Source organism: Neolamprologus brichardi, chromosome 17 (assembly GCF_056152115.1).
Source record: "Neolamprologus brichardi isolate AB-2024 chromosome 17, ASM5615211v1, whole genome shotgun sequence".
NCBI lineage: Eukaryota > Metazoa > Chordata > Actinopteri > Cichliformes > Cichlidae > Neolamprologus > Neolamprologus brichardi.
Window position 1 is genome coordinate 472,531 of NC_142120.1, and position 17,470 is coordinate 490,000.

At 44.0% G+C, this 17,470-nt stretch overlaps 1 protein-coding gene across 7 annotated transcripts in view; it reads right to left on the minus strand.

Annotated features, from left to right (window-relative positions):
* The window catches only part of LOC102783814 (pleckstrin homology domain-containing family A member 5-like), a 128,299-nt gene that overhangs the window by 14,999 nt on the left and 95,830 nt on the right, over positions 1–17,470 (minus strand). For 4 of the 7 annotated variants that reach the window (XM_087830746.1, XM_087830745.1, XM_087830744.1 and 1 more), the window contains 11 exons: positions 15,581–15,634; positions 13,152–13,232; positions 8,784–8,846; positions 8,620–8,700; positions 8,393–8,545; positions 7,778–7,879; positions 7,585–7,693; positions 5,704–5,747; positions 3,595–3,789; positions 3,162–3,291; positions 572–693 (listed from right to left, as the gene is read on the minus strand). In XM_087830746.1, coding sequence (XP_087686872.1) covers positions 572–693; positions 3,162–3,291; positions 3,595–3,789; positions 5,704–5,747; positions 7,585–7,693; positions 7,778–7,879; positions 8,393–8,545; positions 8,620–8,700; positions 8,784–8,846; positions 13,152–13,232; positions 15,581–15,634 — 1,134 coding nt within the window. The remainder of the gene's footprint in view (positions 1–571; positions 694–3,161; positions 3,292–3,594; positions 3,790–5,703; positions 5,748–7,584; positions 7,694–7,777; positions 7,880–8,392; positions 8,546–8,619; positions 8,701–8,783; positions 8,847–13,151; positions 13,233–15,580; positions 15,635–17,470) is intronic. The other 3 variants (XM_087830749.1, XM_087830747.1, XM_087830748.1) reach the window with 2 other exon arrangements.

Consider the following 17,470-nt stretch of genomic DNA (forward strand, 5'->3'; position numbering starts at 1 on the left):
ACGGACAAAATGGTGGTAGACAAACAGAAGAAGACGTAGTGATCGATGTAGCGGTTCCCAATGACAGCAACATCAGGAAGAAGGAACACAAGAAGCTGGAGAAATACCAAGAGCTCAGAGAAGAGCTGGAGAGGATGTGGAGGGTGAAGGTGACGGTGGTCCCCGTGGTAATCGGAGCACTCGGTGACTCCCAAGCTAGGCGAGTGGCTCCAGCAGATCCCGGGAACAACATCGGAGATCTCTGTCCAGAAGAGCGCAGTCCTGGGAACAGCTAAGATACTGCAGGACCCTCAAGCTCCCAGACCTCTGGTAGAGGACCTCAGCTTGAAGGATAGACCGCCCGCAGGGGCGAGCTGGGTGTTTTTAAAAATATATATATCTAAAGAAATCCCCGCTCGTCCCTGCGGGCGGTCTATATAACAGAGTCACCAAACGAAGATGATTCTGCTTCTGATCCATATTTACGAGTGGTCAGTAAGAGAGTGCTTCATTTCCTTTTATGTGCTCTGAATAAATGCGTCAGACATGACTCAGAGTAACAGATCTACCACACTATAAAGGTGAAACTTACAGATCTGGATTCAGGTTTCTTGGTCTTCCTCAGGGTAACGTAGGAGGCGATAGTGGAGGACTCGGCAGGGCTCATTGGGGATTTGGTCCTGGGGGGGATGACACCCACTCGGTACGGGGACACTGTTGGAGAAACAGCCGGACAATGCTCTCACTCACACATTAATGAAAACAACTAAAAGGACTAAAGACAATATATAGGCTACATGTTTTAACTGAAAGTTAGTGTGAGGTCCCAACGTTACCAACACAGGTGTGAGAGAAATAAATATCCAGTAGGGCTGATGAAAAGGTCAAAGGGCAAAGCCTCACCTGTGGCCAGTAAACACTTTCTACACTCAGTGACCTCTGAATGACATCTTCTAAAACTTGACGAATTGATTAAATAATATAACATTAATACCCTTCAACAGATACATTCCACCATCGCCACCAAAATCTCTAGTACGTAGTTGGACTGCCTTCAGCTTTGATTACAGCATCTGCTGTGGCATGGTTTCCATGAGCTTCTGCAATGTCACAACATTTATTTCCATCCAGTGTTGCATTAATTAGTCACCAAGAACTGATGATGGTCGAGTCTGACCGCTGTGCAAATCTTCTCCAGCACATCCCAAAGAGTCTTAATGGGGTTCAGGTCTGGACTCTGGTGGCCAGACCATGTGTGTAAATGATGTCACGCTTTCACAGTTTGAGCCCGATGAATCCTGGCATTGTCACCTTGGAAATATGGCCGTGCCATCAGAGAAGAAGAAACCCATTGATGGGATAACCTGGTCATTCAGGTCAGGGAGTCAGCAGACCTGCTTCTTGGAGCACAAACTGTTGCTGAACCCAGACCGGACCAACTGCAGCAACCCCAGACCACCAGGCATGACGGGGGCATCTCTTCATCTGCCTCTCCTCTTACCCCGATGCGCCCATCCCTCTAGAACAGGGTAAGTCTGGACTCCTCAGACCACATGACCTTCTTCCATTGCTCCAGAGTCCAGTCTCTATGCTTGCTAGCAAACTGAAGCCTTTTTCCCAGTTTGCCTCTGATTACTGGTTTTATTATGGCTACACAGCTGTTCAGTCCCAGCTTCTCATTGTGCTGGTGGAAATGCTCTACATTCAGTATTAAACAGCCCTGAGTTCTACTGTTGTTTTTCTGCGATTTGATTTCAAACGTTTAATTGATTGCCGATCACAATCACCACACTTCTTCCTCGAAGACGATGGATCCCCACCATCCCTCCACCTTTTAATAATGCGACAGTTCTTAACCCAATAGTTTCTGCAGTCTCCTTGGATGTTTTCTCTGCTTGATGCACACCAATTTTCCACAACCACGATATGCATCTTTCGACATGGTTGTTTATGAAATGTGAAGCAGCTCATTGCACCAGTTGGGGTTGAATAACTTGTTGCCAGCTGAAAGATAATCGCCCATGCAGTAACTGTCCAACAGGGGGCGACTTTTATAATAAGTGTGGCTCTGGTCAGCCCGCCAGAGGACTCACTCAGCCCAATCTGGACATCAGTGCCCCGAACCCACTGCTCCACCCCCTCTGCAGCTAAGCCACACCCTGTCACGAAACGCCAGCTTCTTTAACCCTTTAAGACCTACCATAGAACCAAGTCCGCCAGAGCTTATATTATATGTTTACATGCTGTGGAGCCATTTTTGGGAGCACTTCAAGTTGCTTTCATCAATACAACCATTATAGCCCAAATTTTAATAATATGTCTGCATTAAGTGCATAGTAATTACATAAATTGCAAAAAAGTGCAATAAACTACCAAAAAATTGAAAATCGTTTTTGTTTTTTTAACATATATTTCTAGTTAGAGAAATTTAAGAGGCTTATCCCTCAAAACTGTAAATACAAAAAAGTTGCACAAAATAGTTTCCCACCACAGGAAATTTATTTTAAGTGTCTTCATAGTTTTATTTTTGAAATACACCAATTTTTATACACTGCAGGAAAAACGAAAATAAATATTATTGTGCAAATTTGCAAAAAAGCAGCATATGCATCAAAATAAACTATTTCCAGCAGTGCAATATGAGTCCTAAGCATCCCAGAAACCACACAGAAAGTCATAAAGTCAAACATAACTTTTAAAAACACCAGTATAGGCTCATAAGGCCCTGATGATAAAAAAACAAAACAAAACTACATTTCCGCGAAAATGACGTCACTTCCGGTTTCGGGCAGGTCATGGTGGACATGCGAAAGTTCGCGCTGACGTCTATTCCAACGTAGGAAGTGTTACAAACAGCTGATCGGATCGGCAAAGCGTGTTTCTGGAATATTATGTTTTTGTTGCTGCAAGTGCTTTTTATGCAGTTTTTGCAAAGCTATATGTGGAAGGAAACTGTGACCGAGGACAAGCTGATGGCATAAGATGTAAGTACAACTCCTCCGGTTTCATATGCAAAAAAATTATTGCGCTAGCTCACGTGGTTGCAGAGCTACAAGGATTTAAAAATAGTTACGCAAAACAGAGCGTGCTGCTCTGACCGGTTTTAAAGGGTTAAAGCACAGTAAAAACAGTGCAGCGAGAATGAGGCTAACACTGAGCCACACACTGATTAATAAACGTACCTTTGGATGATGTGCTGTCTTTACTTTCAGTCTCAGCCTTGTCCTTCTCTTCACCATTGGCCTCGTCCACTTCCTCGTTCACCGTGGTCAGCTCCGGCTCGCTCTTATACAGCCGGTAATCTGGAGCTTGCTTTGAGTGCAATAGGAAGGAAATCTCAGGATAAGAATACAATCATATACACGTTCAGCATCAGTCAGGCACACATCACACTGATATGAATTAGATGTATTTGAACAGATGCACATGGATTTATTCTTTAGGATGGGGTCTGGAAATAAACGGGGAGAGATGGCGGAGGAATCCTGTGAAATGAGGAGCTCGGTGCATCGGCTCGGTGTACTGAAGCGTGCCAGTCACAGCAAACTGAGGATGTTGGGGGAGCGGCGATGTGGTCGGAGAGGGTGGGGCATGAACGCGTTCAGCGATTCTTACACTGTGTGCTCCGTTCCTGCTGCCGGTTTTGCGGTCTTCGGGACGATAAGTGTGGGAGGGCATGGGGCCACCACGGTGTGAGTGGTGGGGGGGCACTTGAGGGGGGCGGTCTGATGAGTCGTAGTACTGGGGGAGAGGCGGGCGGGGGGGTACGCTGTTGCCCTCCTTGGGAGGACTGAGTGGCTGAGTGACTGCCTGTAGACAGTTAACAGAACGGGGCTCATTCCACAGAAAGACAGCGCTGCTATCACAAACGCTCCACTACGAACCCAGTTAGCCTGACTGAACCAGTTCCTGCAAACTGGGAGGAAGACACCTCGGCTGAAGATACTCAAACATCACTCTGACTCCAAATGTGTTCTCAGACTTGCTGTTGTGGGTGCATTCACATGACAACACGAACTATAAGTATGTTACTAATGGAACATATCAGTGTTAGCGGTGAACACGCATCCTGACGACATGTAAGGAGCTGCGGTAAGAGTCAAACATCTGAGACGGGACAGGACTTTATTTTAGTTTCACTCTGTCTGCTACTCGCCATCGAGCACATACAGCACCGCAGTCCCTCGTTCATCGTGGGAGAATAACCCGCGATAAGTGAAATCCGTGAAGTAGCCAACTTTATTTTTTACAATTATCATAGATGTGTTAAGGCTGTAAAACCGTCCCTACACAGTTTATAAACTTTTCTCGCACAGGCAGGAACATTTCCACACTTCTCTCTGTTGTTTAAACTCCCAAAGTTCAAACCTTCGTAGAAAGTCCAGTATTACACACCTGCAGGTAGGGCTGCTCAATTCATCGAATTTTAATCTAAATTACGATCTGAGCTTTCAACGATCATTAAAAATGACTGAGCCGATCATTAGCCCCTCCCTCGTGCTTTACTCCGTGTGGCAAATCGAGTGCACCTCTCTGCGTTTCGAACGCGCGTCACAACAATTAAGAGGACCCGAGGGAAGCTCGGAAAGCTAAGCAGAAGTTATTTGGAGAGGATAATGGCTGCTGAAGAAAGACTGCCGTTGGTTGAAGAGAGCGAAAACGACTTCAGTGGTGTGGAAACATTTTGGGACGTGGATCAAGTAGACATAGTGTGTAAACTTTGCTACAGTAGCTGCACCACAGAGCAACACTGCAAATTTATTCAATCATCTGAAGACCGCTCACAGTGACATACGATCAAACAATGAAGGAGCAACTTTAGTTGACATACCTCAATGTCAGTTTGTGTGGCTGCACAGCTCGCCTTGATGTTTGGTTATTTACATAAATATTTTGCATTTTTCATTTATTTCTTATATTGCAAACATTTGCACTGTTATCAGTATTTGCACTATTTTATTATTTTTTGACAATCTTTAAAGTCATTATTCAACACATTGTTATTGTTAAATATCGTCAGATAATCGAGATCTGAATTTCAGTGAAAATAATCGTGATGATCATCATAGTCGAGCAGCCCTACCTGCAGGTGACGACGTTTCGTCGACGTTGTTGTGTTCGTCAGAGAAAATTTACAAACAGTGCAGCACTTCGGAGTCACGCTGCTGCCGATCGAAGATTTGTGTAAATTGGACAAGCTGAACACTTTCTGTACTGTACAGGGGACACGGCACAAGATTGACAATTGTCTACAGCCAATCAGGACGCAGAACACAATGTGCTGTAAAAAAAAAAAAAAACATGCAAAATTGCACAAAAAAATCCACGAAACAGCAAAGCTGCAAAAGGTGAACCGTGTTATAGCGAGGCACCGCTGTAACTGAAGACTATAAAGCTAATCTCACCAGCATCGTGGGAAGTATCCGTGGAAACGGACAAACCTGAAACGCCATGAAAACAGCTGAGAGCGGATTTCTACACTGAACTCAAACATCGATCTGTCCAGTACGAAACACAATCTCTATTCAGCTGTGAAACAACAGCAAAGCCATCACTCCTGCTGAACAGTCTGACCGCGTGCTTCATGCTAACCCTTCAGCTGCAGCTCAAACAAAGACATCTTGGTTGGGCTAGAAAGACGCCAGAGATCTCTGAACTGAAGTCAAAACAAGCGTAACTAAAGCAGAATCATGTGACAGGGGTGTAATGTGCACACTGCCGTACCTCGTTCTTTTGCTGAATGCAGAGTGGCTTTGAACCAAGAAAACCTGTTAAACAGACAGAAATGGGAGAAAAGAAGAAGTGAACAAGTTTGCGATCACTGAAGATACGTGAATGCATCAGGTCAAAGTTCTACATCTTCCTCACAGGATGATTCATCTTTCAGGTATCCAACACTTTGTAACGCACAGAAAACACAACATAGATTTACTGACAAGCCAAAGCAGAATATTAACAGATTTAACCAGAAGGCTAAAGACGCGATATCACAGAATCACAAAAATAGTCTATAACAAGGACGCTGTGCAGGAAACGCACACGCAGCGCCACCGTGTCCATGTCACGCTTTGTGTGTGTGAAATGGACACGGATGCAGAAGTTGCAGTAACGTCAGACGGAGATATTTCACTTCACGCCAACACGAGAACAATGATGGGAAAGACAATATTAACATGTTTACTAGGGCTGCAACGATCGTTCGATACTTTGGTGTCACGGTTCGATATTTTTTCGATACAAAAAAAATGTTCATGCCTTTTTAATTTGTCCTTTATTAAAATTATAAATATATATTTTAACTCAAAAGTACAGTTTTTAAATTTAATGTTGCTGAAACAACAAAATAAATAAATAAATAAATCTATCTGATGGAGAAATCACTCATCTTTGGAAAAGAGTTTATTACAGAGAAATGTGTCTTTCCAAAATAAAAGCTCTACTATACGCTTCTTCTGGGCTATATTCTCAGCAGCATATTAAACATATCAGGTCCCCATAAGGAGAATCATGTGCTAACGGCTGTCTAAATGACTCGGGTAAAGTTTGTAGCATGCGTGCTTGTTGTTTTTGTCTGCTTCCACTTGTCTTTGCACGAGGATGATGTCGGAGTAAATGTGCAGTCATATTCGTTGTGTTCCCACTAGTGCTGTCAGCGTTAATCTGAAATGACGTTAACGCCACAACACGGCAAATCTCCGTTAATGAGCTACCGCGGATCGCCCCGTGCGTGGGGCTGGACGACCAACACGTTAACGAGCTAACTGCGCTAACGAGCTAACTGCGCTAACACACTAGTTCCCACCCATGTAACTGAGCATTGCGTGGCACATCCAACATACTGTTTTACTTTAGTCCATGATGCGCTTACCTTCAGGGTCATACGTCACATGAAAACCAAAATAGTTCCAAACGCCAGATCTGAATGAGGGTGGGGGAGGTTCAATTTGCCATGTTGCAACGAGCTTAGCTTCTGTCTCGCTAGCTTGCGCTGCGCTCAGTGAATCTGTGTTCGAATACTCCGCCTAGGCTGCATTGTCGAGCACAGATCCACTGAGCGCTCAACACAGACTGCATCGTCAGAAGGAAAGTTGATAAAATAAATTAAAATTGTTGTATTGTTCATACATATGGTACTGAACTGAAAGCACTGTATCGAACGGTTCAATATCGATACGAGTATCGTTGCACCCCTAATGTTTACGTGTATATTAAAAACAGCAGCTGGGCTGTCAGCATCACCAGGTCTCAGTGTGTCAGTGTATTGTTGGCAGAGCCGTGTAATGACACGTTGTCATGGAAACAAAACTAGAAACTACAACAGGGCACCAAATGTAACCGACGGCGATTATGACAGCTCTTTCTAAAAGATAAGAGTGACCAGCGAAGGCCGTGACCTGCCGACTGAAACGCTGCAACGAGCAAAGCTGCAAAAACAAATCAAACATTTTGACACAGAAGCAAAACGTGGTGAAGCAGCTGCTTTAAACCTCCAGGATCAAGGTTTGGTTTTATTCAAAGAGACCGACCGTGGCGTGTACGACGCCACACGCATGCAAGCGAGAACGTAAGGATGTGACGGGTGGAGGTGCTGAGGGAGGGCCTCACTGCTGTTTGTGCTACGCTGGGGTTTGTTCTTGGACAGCGCCTCCATCACGTCCTGGATCCTCCACAGCTCCTTCTGGATCTGAATGTGCCGCTGACTTGGAGGCTCTGTCTGAAGACACACATCCAAATATTCTGTTCAAAGGTAACCAGCGTGTAAAACAAGAGTGTGTGTGTGTGTGTGTGTGCACGCTACCTGTGGGCTGCCCAGGGCCTCCAGCTGTTCCAGTAGGTTGGATTTGGCCAGAGTAACATCTGCTTCCAGAAGGTCGTACTCCCTCCAGGAGCACTCCAGCTCCTGAAACAGGACACCAACAGCAGTCTGTTTATCTGGGTTTTCTTTCCTGTGTCTCCTCTTTTAGGTTCAGGAACCTTTGCCCTCTTTCTCGTCTGTCAGGTTTGCATTTCTGTGACTTCCCCCGGTACATCAGTCCTATTAAACCAACCAGAGACCCCGAAATCTGCAGCCGAGCAAAGACTGAACTTGTTCGTGAAAAGACAACAAACATAAACTCAGTGGAAGCCACAGCGCTGTGGAAACAAAGGCTTCGGCTGGCGTTGCTCTAAATGCAGAAGTATTGTTGTAAAGAAATTTATATTCTGGTGTTTATCAAGGAAATTAAATGCAGAGTAAAAGCTAATCAATAACCTTACCAGCATGTATCACAGTAACGCCAGGAAAAGCTGATTTAGGTGTCCACTGTGAGACACGCAGTAAATATTCAGCAGCAAGTCCTATTCCATAAAACTGTGGCTGCTTTTCATGCATAAACGTCGCTACGTGTCGGGTGATGTGTGAGAGCATGCTCACAGTGCTGACTCGGGACAGCTCCCTGCAGGTGCTGAGCAGCCCATTTTGCAGCACGTCTCTCTGCTGGACCAGGCTCTGTGTTGCTGCTGCACTGGAGTCGCTCTGTTCACTCAGCTCCTGACTGGCAGACAGCAGCGCCGTCTCCAGAGTGTGCTGCCACACAACACAAAACGTATTACTGCATATCCGCAGAGAGAGAACACACATGCACATGTCCACAGCTGTACCTTCTCTCTGTGCAGCTGCTGCAGCTTCTCCTCCTGCATCCTCACCGCTTTGTCCTGCTCACACAGTCTGCTCAGCTTGGTCTAACACAGCCACACAAACATGCCCATCAGTAAATGTGTCTTTGAAACGTGTCGATCGTTTCACTGAGAGCTGCCCGTCTTACATCTATGTCGGCCTCCTCTGGGCGCTGGACGAAGGCGCTGTCTTTGTAGTCATCTGAACCCGTCTGAAGAAGAGAAACAGTCAGAACAACACATCTGGTACAACGGAGAGCTCCAGCTCAGGTTTTCAAAAAATACTAAGAAATGTCACAGGATGCGTTCAGGGATTACTTCTGTACTTGTTAACACCAACAGTCAAAAGTTTGGACTCGCCTTCTCATTTGTTGTCGTTATCTTTGCTACTTTCTACATTATAGATACAAACTGACATCAGATATATGGAGTAAGTATATGGGATCATGTAGCAAAGGAAAAACTGAGGAATAAATATGTTTTATATTTTTGATTTCTGTAGCTGCTCTTTGCTTCGTTGGCAGCGCTGCAAACCCTCGCTCTTCTCTCAGTGAGCTTCATGATGTCGTCACCGCAGGTGAGCCTGTCAGCGTCCGTCTGTGGAATTTGTTGCCTTCTTAACCCTTTAAAGCCGGTCAGAGCAGCACGCTCTGTTTTGCGTAACTATTTTTAAATCCTGGTAGCTCTGCAACCACGTGAGCTAGTGCAATCATTTTTTTTGCATATGAAACAGGAGGAGTTGTACTTACATCTTATGCCATCAGCTTGTCCTCGGTCACAGTTTCCTTCCACATATAGCTTTGCAAAAACTGCATAAAAAGCACTTGCAGCAACAAAAACATAATATTCCAGAAACACGCTTTGCCGATCCGATCAGCTGTTTGTAACACTTCCTACGTCCATCAGAGCGAACTATCGCATGTCCGCCATGACCTGCCCGAAACCGGAAGTGACGTCATTTTCGCGGAAATGTAGTTTTGTTTTGTTTTTTACCATCAGGGCCTTATGAGCCTATACTGGTGTTTTTAAAAGTTATGTTTGACTTTCTGACTTTCTGTGTGGTTTCTGGGATGCTTAGGACTCATATTGCACTGCTGGAAATAGTTTATTTTGATGCATATGCTGCTTTTTTGCAAATTTGCACAATAATATTTATTTTAGTTTTTCCTGCAGTATATAAAAATTGGTGTATTTCAAAAATAAAACTATGAAGACACTCAAAATAAATTTCCTGTGGTGGGAAACTATTTTGTGCAACTTTTTTGTATTTACAGTTTTGAGGGATAAGCCTCTTAAATTTCTCTAACTAGAAATATATGTTAAAAAAACAAAAATGATTTTCAATTTTTTTGTAGTTTATTGCACTTTTTTGCAATTTATGTAATTACTATGCACTTAATGCAGACATATTATTAAAATTTGGGCTATAATGGTTGTATTGATGTATATCAACCTGAAATGCTCCCAAAAATGGCTCCACAGCATGTAAACATATAATATAAGCTCTGGCGGAATTGGTTCTATGGTAGGTCTTAAAGGGTTGGGGTTGGGACTATCAGGTGTGTTGTGCAGACGTCAGGCTGCTACACAGACTGTTAGCAAGAACCAGTCAGCTAAGTAAACAACAGCCCATCATTACTTTAAGAACTGAAGATCAGTCAGTCGGAAAAAACGCTCAAACTTTGAATGTGTCCAAGTGGAGTCGCAAAAACCATCAAGACTATGATGAAGCTGTCTCACATGAGGACGCCCCAGGAAAGGAAGACCAAGAGTCCCTCTGCTGCTGAGGATACAATCATCCGAGTCACAGAAATCACAAGTTACCAGCAGCTCAGATTAGAGAGTCTGAATCTGAGATCTTTGGTTCCAACTGACGTGTCTTTGTGCAGAAAAGGTGAACAGATGGCGTACACAGTCAAACCCAGTGAGATGGTTCGGGATGGAGCGCAGAGTGAAGGCAAAGGACCAACAGGTGCTCAGCATCTCTGAAACCATTTCAGGAGACGACCTCATGGAGCTCACGGAGACGCAGAGAGTGAGCGAAGCAGGAATCAAAGAGTCTAAGATATCCTGTTATTTCACACGTCTGTGTTTCCTACAGAACTCCACATGCGTTCATTCGTAGTTTGATGCCTTCAGTGAGAACTTCAACATAAATATTCATGAAAATAAAAACAGGCATGTCCAAACTTTTGACTGTGTTTTAATTTAATCATGATGTAAATTATTGTGTCAGCATTTGTTTTTCCTGAATACAAAACTCTTCACATTACACTTGTTGTTTATTACAGGAGCATGAAATGATGACGTGATGATGGGATGTTGTTGATATTTACCCAGATGTTACCACAGCTGCTGTGGGTCACATTAGAAAGCACAAACACGCATCGACGGCGTAGCTTCAGCAAACTATTACATGCTGATAAACAAACTCCTACACTTTAGTCTGATTCGCAGCAATGAGGTTGTGCTCTACCAAGAAACAAGTGAACCTTTTTTTAAGGCAACTTTTTGTTGGATTCAGTCCCAAACAACTGTCCCAGAAAATGACCGGTATTCACTACAAAGCATACAACAGATGGATGAAGCACCAGAGCCACAGACTTGTTTGTCCTTCAGAGAAAGACTGTGGCAGACGTCTATGTCATGTCCTCACTAAACACGTCCCCATGAGATTTACTATCAAATCTTACTCAACACAGCGTTCATTCAGTAACTTACTGTGTGATTTAAGATTCACCATAATCACCGTGTAGCTGAAAACACCAGCGAAGGATTTCAGTGCTCCAGTAGAACCAGTCCATGAACCATTAACCTAAATGTGTCTCCACTGCTGCTTCGAGGATGAGTGTGAGCCACACTGCGACAGTAAGGCTGATGATCATTGGATCCAGCTTCACATTTAACTGGATACTTAATGTAATGGATTAGAAAAAATGCCTAACAAATAAATGTGTTAGGTAACAACACGAGTCTCTCTCCTGCTTCACACTGAAAATCAAAAATTCTCTTAAAGTTAAGAAGTTTAAAAAACATCAAAAACCTGATATCACCTGTAAAGCTCACTGACGAACATTTTCTACCTGTTTGTTTAGTTTGTGCATAAACAGAAAGGTAAAATTACCAATCTGTGGTCTCAGGGAAACATTCCTGCTCTAACGATCTCTGCTGCTGTCAGATCCACAGTGCAGTGGTTTATAAAGTCACGCAGCAAGCAAATGGCTGCTGGTTCCTTTGGGGGTGCATCAAAAAGGGCATGTGCCAAATCCAGCAAGGAAAATTTGAAGGTACCATTAACTGTGTGCAGAGTAAAAGCGTGATTCCCAGATCACGAGAGAGTCTACTTTTACTAATGAGTGACTAAAGAGTGCCATAACCCCTCCACCAAAGTACAAGTACAGACAACAACCAAACCCAGACTCGTTCATTGCCAAATGGAGAAGCATGATTCATCCCTCCAGAGAGCACATCTCCACTGCTCTAGAGCACAGCGGCAGTGTGCTTGAATGCAGCTGCTCGGTCACAGGAAGTTCTCTGCTCTCTAGCTGAAGTTTGGAGGTTGACTTAGCAGAAAGCTGGCAGCCTCTGTGCACGATGTCTCGATGCACGCTCAATCATCCAGGCCCCGTCCTATCACAGCACTAAACTGGACTTCACTGAGCTCCTGAAAGCAACCACTCTGCATGCCTCGGTGACCTTATACGCCGATTATATATGAACTCAGTGGTTTGGATGGGTTAGTGAAGACTTTTGGCAATATAGAGCAGATCCAGCTTATAACTCAACCTGAAACATCGACTGTCAACCGAGATCGACCAACTGTGTCCTTCTGCCCATGTACAGATTCTTTGGTGTTCTTGTAAAGAAATCACCGTTTCCTGAAATGTCAGATTTTTAGTTTTCAGAAAAACAAACCTGTAATACAAACACATTAAACCAGTCAAGCATTCCCAAAGTAAACCTCAACAATAACACTGCTGTGTGACGGGAGACGCCGTCGCTCTGACGCTCATTGCAGCCACGAATCATGCTCAGGTGCATAAGGAAAGGAAAGCAGTGAAATGAGATGTGCAGGTACACTTCAAACATGACACATAGGAAGGATCACTGTGGAACAACTGACAGATGAACCAACTGACTGCATCCAAAACATGATAACTAGGGTAACAGTGGAGGGGATGATGTGGATAGATAACTACTGGAAACATCTGGCTTGAGTCTGCTCCCCCTCATTCAAAAATATAGAGCTCTGCAAGAAATAACTTGGACGTAAACTTTGGATAAGAAAACCAAACGACCAAGATTATCAGCAGCAATGGTTTCATAAATGCACATTCCTCTAAATGTTTGATATTTCATGAGAGGGGATTTTTCATTAAAAATGAATAAATAAATGACTCGTTGGACGAAATTGTGCAGCTTTGGTGCTCCAGCATGTGAAGATAAACTGAAGGTTGACTGTGTGACACTAACAGATGCCTGCAGTGACTCAAGCCAGAACCTGCCTAAGACCTTACTTGCTGGTAGAGTTGTGGCCTTGGTGCAGAGTTCTCAATCATAGTGTGAATCATGAAGATTAGAGGCTCATTCTCCTTCGTCTAGCGGAGCGCCGTGGAGAAAGAAGATACAGGGATGTAATAACACAGCTATAACTGTTGCTGGAGGACGAAATGCTGTTTAATAACTGATTTGTAAACAAAAACTGGGAGACAAAAAGTAGGATAAACACACCTGTGACAGTTTAGTGTCACTCCACCTCTGACCAATTTATCCTAAAGCCTGTCTGATCAATCCTAACTCTCACCTCAACTCTATAATAACCTGCAAAGAAATGTCAGGTCATGTATACAACCAAAGAGCAATGTTTATGACATTTCTCCAAGGAGGTGCTTTGGGATTTTTGGATGTAATTAAAAAAACAACAAGTCTTCATTGATTCAGTGGTTTCTACGTGTGACCAAGGACCAGATGGTATTTGTCCAGGTGAGGAACTGCAGTTCTCCCGTAGGATTGAGCTAATCACAGATTTAATGCACATACACTATGTTGCCAAAAGTATCTGCTTGCTTGCATTCACAGGCACATGAACTTGAGTGACTTCCCATTCTGAATCCATGGGGTTAAATGTGATGTCAGCCCTCCCTTTGCAGCTACACCAGCTTCCGTTCTCCTGGGAAGGTTTTCCACGAGGTTTAGGAACGTGTTCATGGGAATCTTTTGGCCATTCTTTGAGATGTGCATTTGTGAGGACAGACACTGATGTTGGACTTGGCCCGGCTCGCAGACTCTGCTCTATCAGGTTGAGATCAGGACTCTTCAGTTGATCTCTTCCATAACAAGCTCACTAATGTCTCTATGGACCGTACTATATTGGAACTGGAATCCTCAAACTGATCCCACAAAGCTGGGAGCATGAAACTGTGTGGTCTGGTGAAGCATTAAGAGTTGCTTTCAATGGAAAAAGGAGCTGAACTCCTCAAAATCCCAACTTATATACTTCTATACCCCGTCTTACAAACCATACGATTGGTAAATGCAGTCAGGCAAACATCGCTCTCCTCCATCGGACTGCCAGATGGAAAAGTGTGATTCAGCACTCAACTGATGCTTTGCACTCGGTGATATAAGCTTGGATGCAGATACTCGGCTATGGAAACCAATTACATGAAGGTTTTAGACACCGTTCTTCAGCTATCTGAAGGTCGGAGGTCTGTAGTGACGGATTCTGCAGAACATTGGTCATTTCTGCACCCGCTGACCCTACTCTTTGATTTTATGTAGCCTCTACTTTGTGACTGAGTTTCTGCGATTTCTAATCCTTTTCACTTTGTTCCAATAGCCCGAACAGCTGACTGAGAACTATTTAGCAGCAAGGAAATTTCACAACTGTACTGGGTGCACTGGTGGCACGATATGGTACCATGATGGAATTCACTGAGGTCCTTAGACCAACCCATTCTCAAATAGTCTGCATGCCTATGAGCTTAATCTTTACACCTTTGGCCACGAAAGTGACGTTGATGATTTGGAGGGTAAATGGTAAAAAGCGCTTTTCTAGTCCCTAAGGACTAAAAGCGCTTTACACTACATCCACACATTCACACACTGGTGATGGCAGCTACATTGTAGCCACAGCCACCCTGAGGCGCGAGGCTGCCGGACACTGGCGCCACCGGGCCCTCTGACCACCACCAGTAGGCAACGGGTGAAGTGTCTTGCCCAAGGACACAACGACCGAGACTGTCGGAGCCAGGGATCGAACCGGCGACCTTCCAATTACAAGACGAACTCCCAACTCTTGAGCCACGATTGGTGTCAATACTTTTGGCAATATAGTGTAGGGTTTTAAAATTCCCGTACAATGAATATCAACTTGCAAAGACAATGAACATCAGTTTGCTTTGAATTTCAGCAGCATGAAAGTAAGGACATGTTATACACCAGCAGTCCCCAACATTGTTTTTGCACCACGACTGGTTTATGTTCGACAATCCAGTCTTTAAGTCTGACGTCATCAGCTGTGCCTGGGCCCAAACTACGACGATGCCCAAAGTCAAACAAACACTGCAGCACCACTGAGAGTTAGAAACTGTGAATTCTTTAATGAAATGATCAGTGGCAATAAAAACTGAGACAGTGATCACTGACTGTTTTTAGGGGCTTGTTCAAATTAAACGAACAAGATAAAAGTATTACAACATGTTAAAAACAGCAAAGCTTTGGGCCAAAGTGCTACAAATGCTGCAGATGTTTGTAATTTCAGCTTCAGAGTGAAAGACTGAATAAACACACAAAGAAATAAAGATAAAATAGATAATTGTAAATGTGTACATTTACAGAAGATGTTCTAGAAACAAGCAAATGTTCTCTTCCAGTAAGTGGAAACTGGATCTTCCCATCACAAAGTGTTTTATTTGATTTAAGACAAGAGGAGCAAAGTGCTCACCTGACTTTCCAGGTAAATAAGGTTCCTCTGGAGATGATGGAAGAGAACATCAGTCTTCAGTAGCCAAGAAGGAAGGAGAGGAGAAATAGGAAACGTTTGGTAGACACGTTAGTACTGAGGCAAGGAAGCAGGAAAGGAAAAGACAAAGTTAGAGAGGAAGAGTTCACAAAAACAGAAGAGAGAGAGAATGACAGCAAAGAATCTGAACCTCCGTTTATGTACAATCGTCCCTGAATATCGTCATGGCTTCGTCGCAATGATCAGAGTAAGAATGTAATAATAGTTGGTAATCAGTAAAAACTCAGCATAATCTGTATGAATCTGCATGATAGAGACACACGCAGGACTTCGGTGAAACACGGCACAAACATCACGAGGTCTATATCACACGCATGTTTGTAAAAACCTGGAGTTTGTCAGGAGCATTCTGGACTTTTTCTTTGACATGGTTGTGACATGTTTCCTACCGGAGGCATGTGCGAGGAGCATAAACGACTGTGGCGAGGTGGCAGCCGGGCGCCCCTTCATCCCAACGCAGAGCTTTTTCATGCTTCACCACGACTGACTCGATCAGCAGTCCAACTCCATCCTTTCCAAACTTCAAACAGGATGCAGCGCCACTTTAAATCCGGCTATGGCTTTGCTTTGGTAGGCACACGCTCTACATTTAAAACAGGTCTTGACCTGATCTGCCCAGCAACAAGCTGGCTGATGTCACATTTTATTGTCTTTGGGTTTCAGAGCTTTCCTGTAGGGGCGTTTTCACTCATTTATTCTGGTCCCAATCAGCTGATGAGTTTGTAAACTTTCACACAAGGAAAAATTCACGCGAACTCCAAACAAGCCAAAATGTGACACAAACCAAGTGGGAGTGTTCAGCCCACTCATTGGCCAGATGTGTCTGGGGCGGGAGCAGCAAAGGTAAACACAGGAAGAAGGTTCTGGACTGTTGGAGAACACAAAGCATTGACGTTCGTTTGCCGTGACCTACACTTCTTTCCTGCACTGACAACACAAAGCATATTTGGCTACGGACGTTTTTCACTCAAACTTGGTGTTTCGTTCACATTCGCACCATAAATGCAGCCGTCTGGAGTTCATCTGGGACCGTACGGTCTGTCAAAGCGTCTTGGTGTGGTTGTTGTGGTCCTCAGCCCTGTCCCACTTCTGTGTTCACACTTGCACAAACCAATTGCAGCAGGGAGAACGAACCAGAGCTCGATTTAAACCGAAGAAACTCGCTCAGCAAACTGTCCACATAAGCCATTAAACTCATATTATAATCTGATATCTATTTGTGTCATGTTCCTGGGTCTGCTCTCCAAATGTTTGTGGCTTTCTAGTGTTCGTTTCGCTCCTTCCTGATGTGTTTAATGTTTCATGTGTTCTTCCTTAAACTTCTGTGTTCGTTCTCGTAGACTGAGTTCAGCATTTTCATGTTTTCTGGTTTAGTTTAGTCAGATCCTGCTCGTGTTGTGTTCACGTCTGTGTCAGTTCGTGCCTTCTGGTTAGTTCTGTCCTGCTGTCACTCCGGTGTCCCACAGCCCTGGTGTTTAGCTCCTGTGGATGCCCACACTTGATGAATTAATGACTCGTCTTTAGTTTATCTGCACTCTGGGGCCTCACTCGCCTCCCTCACAGTTTTATAGTTTGAAAGTGACAAACTCGAGCTCACGCACCGCAGGAAGTTCAGGCCTACAAACTAAATTCACGGCATGACGGTGTCTGTCACGCCATCTCCACACGTGGAATAACTGCTTGATCTTCAATACAAGAAGACAGATACAACATACATGCTGATGGGCTCAAAGCAGGACTCATCATGCACGTGTCGTGTGACCATCACAGCTAAATACTAAATACTTTGTTTTAAACAGTAAAGCAAAGTCT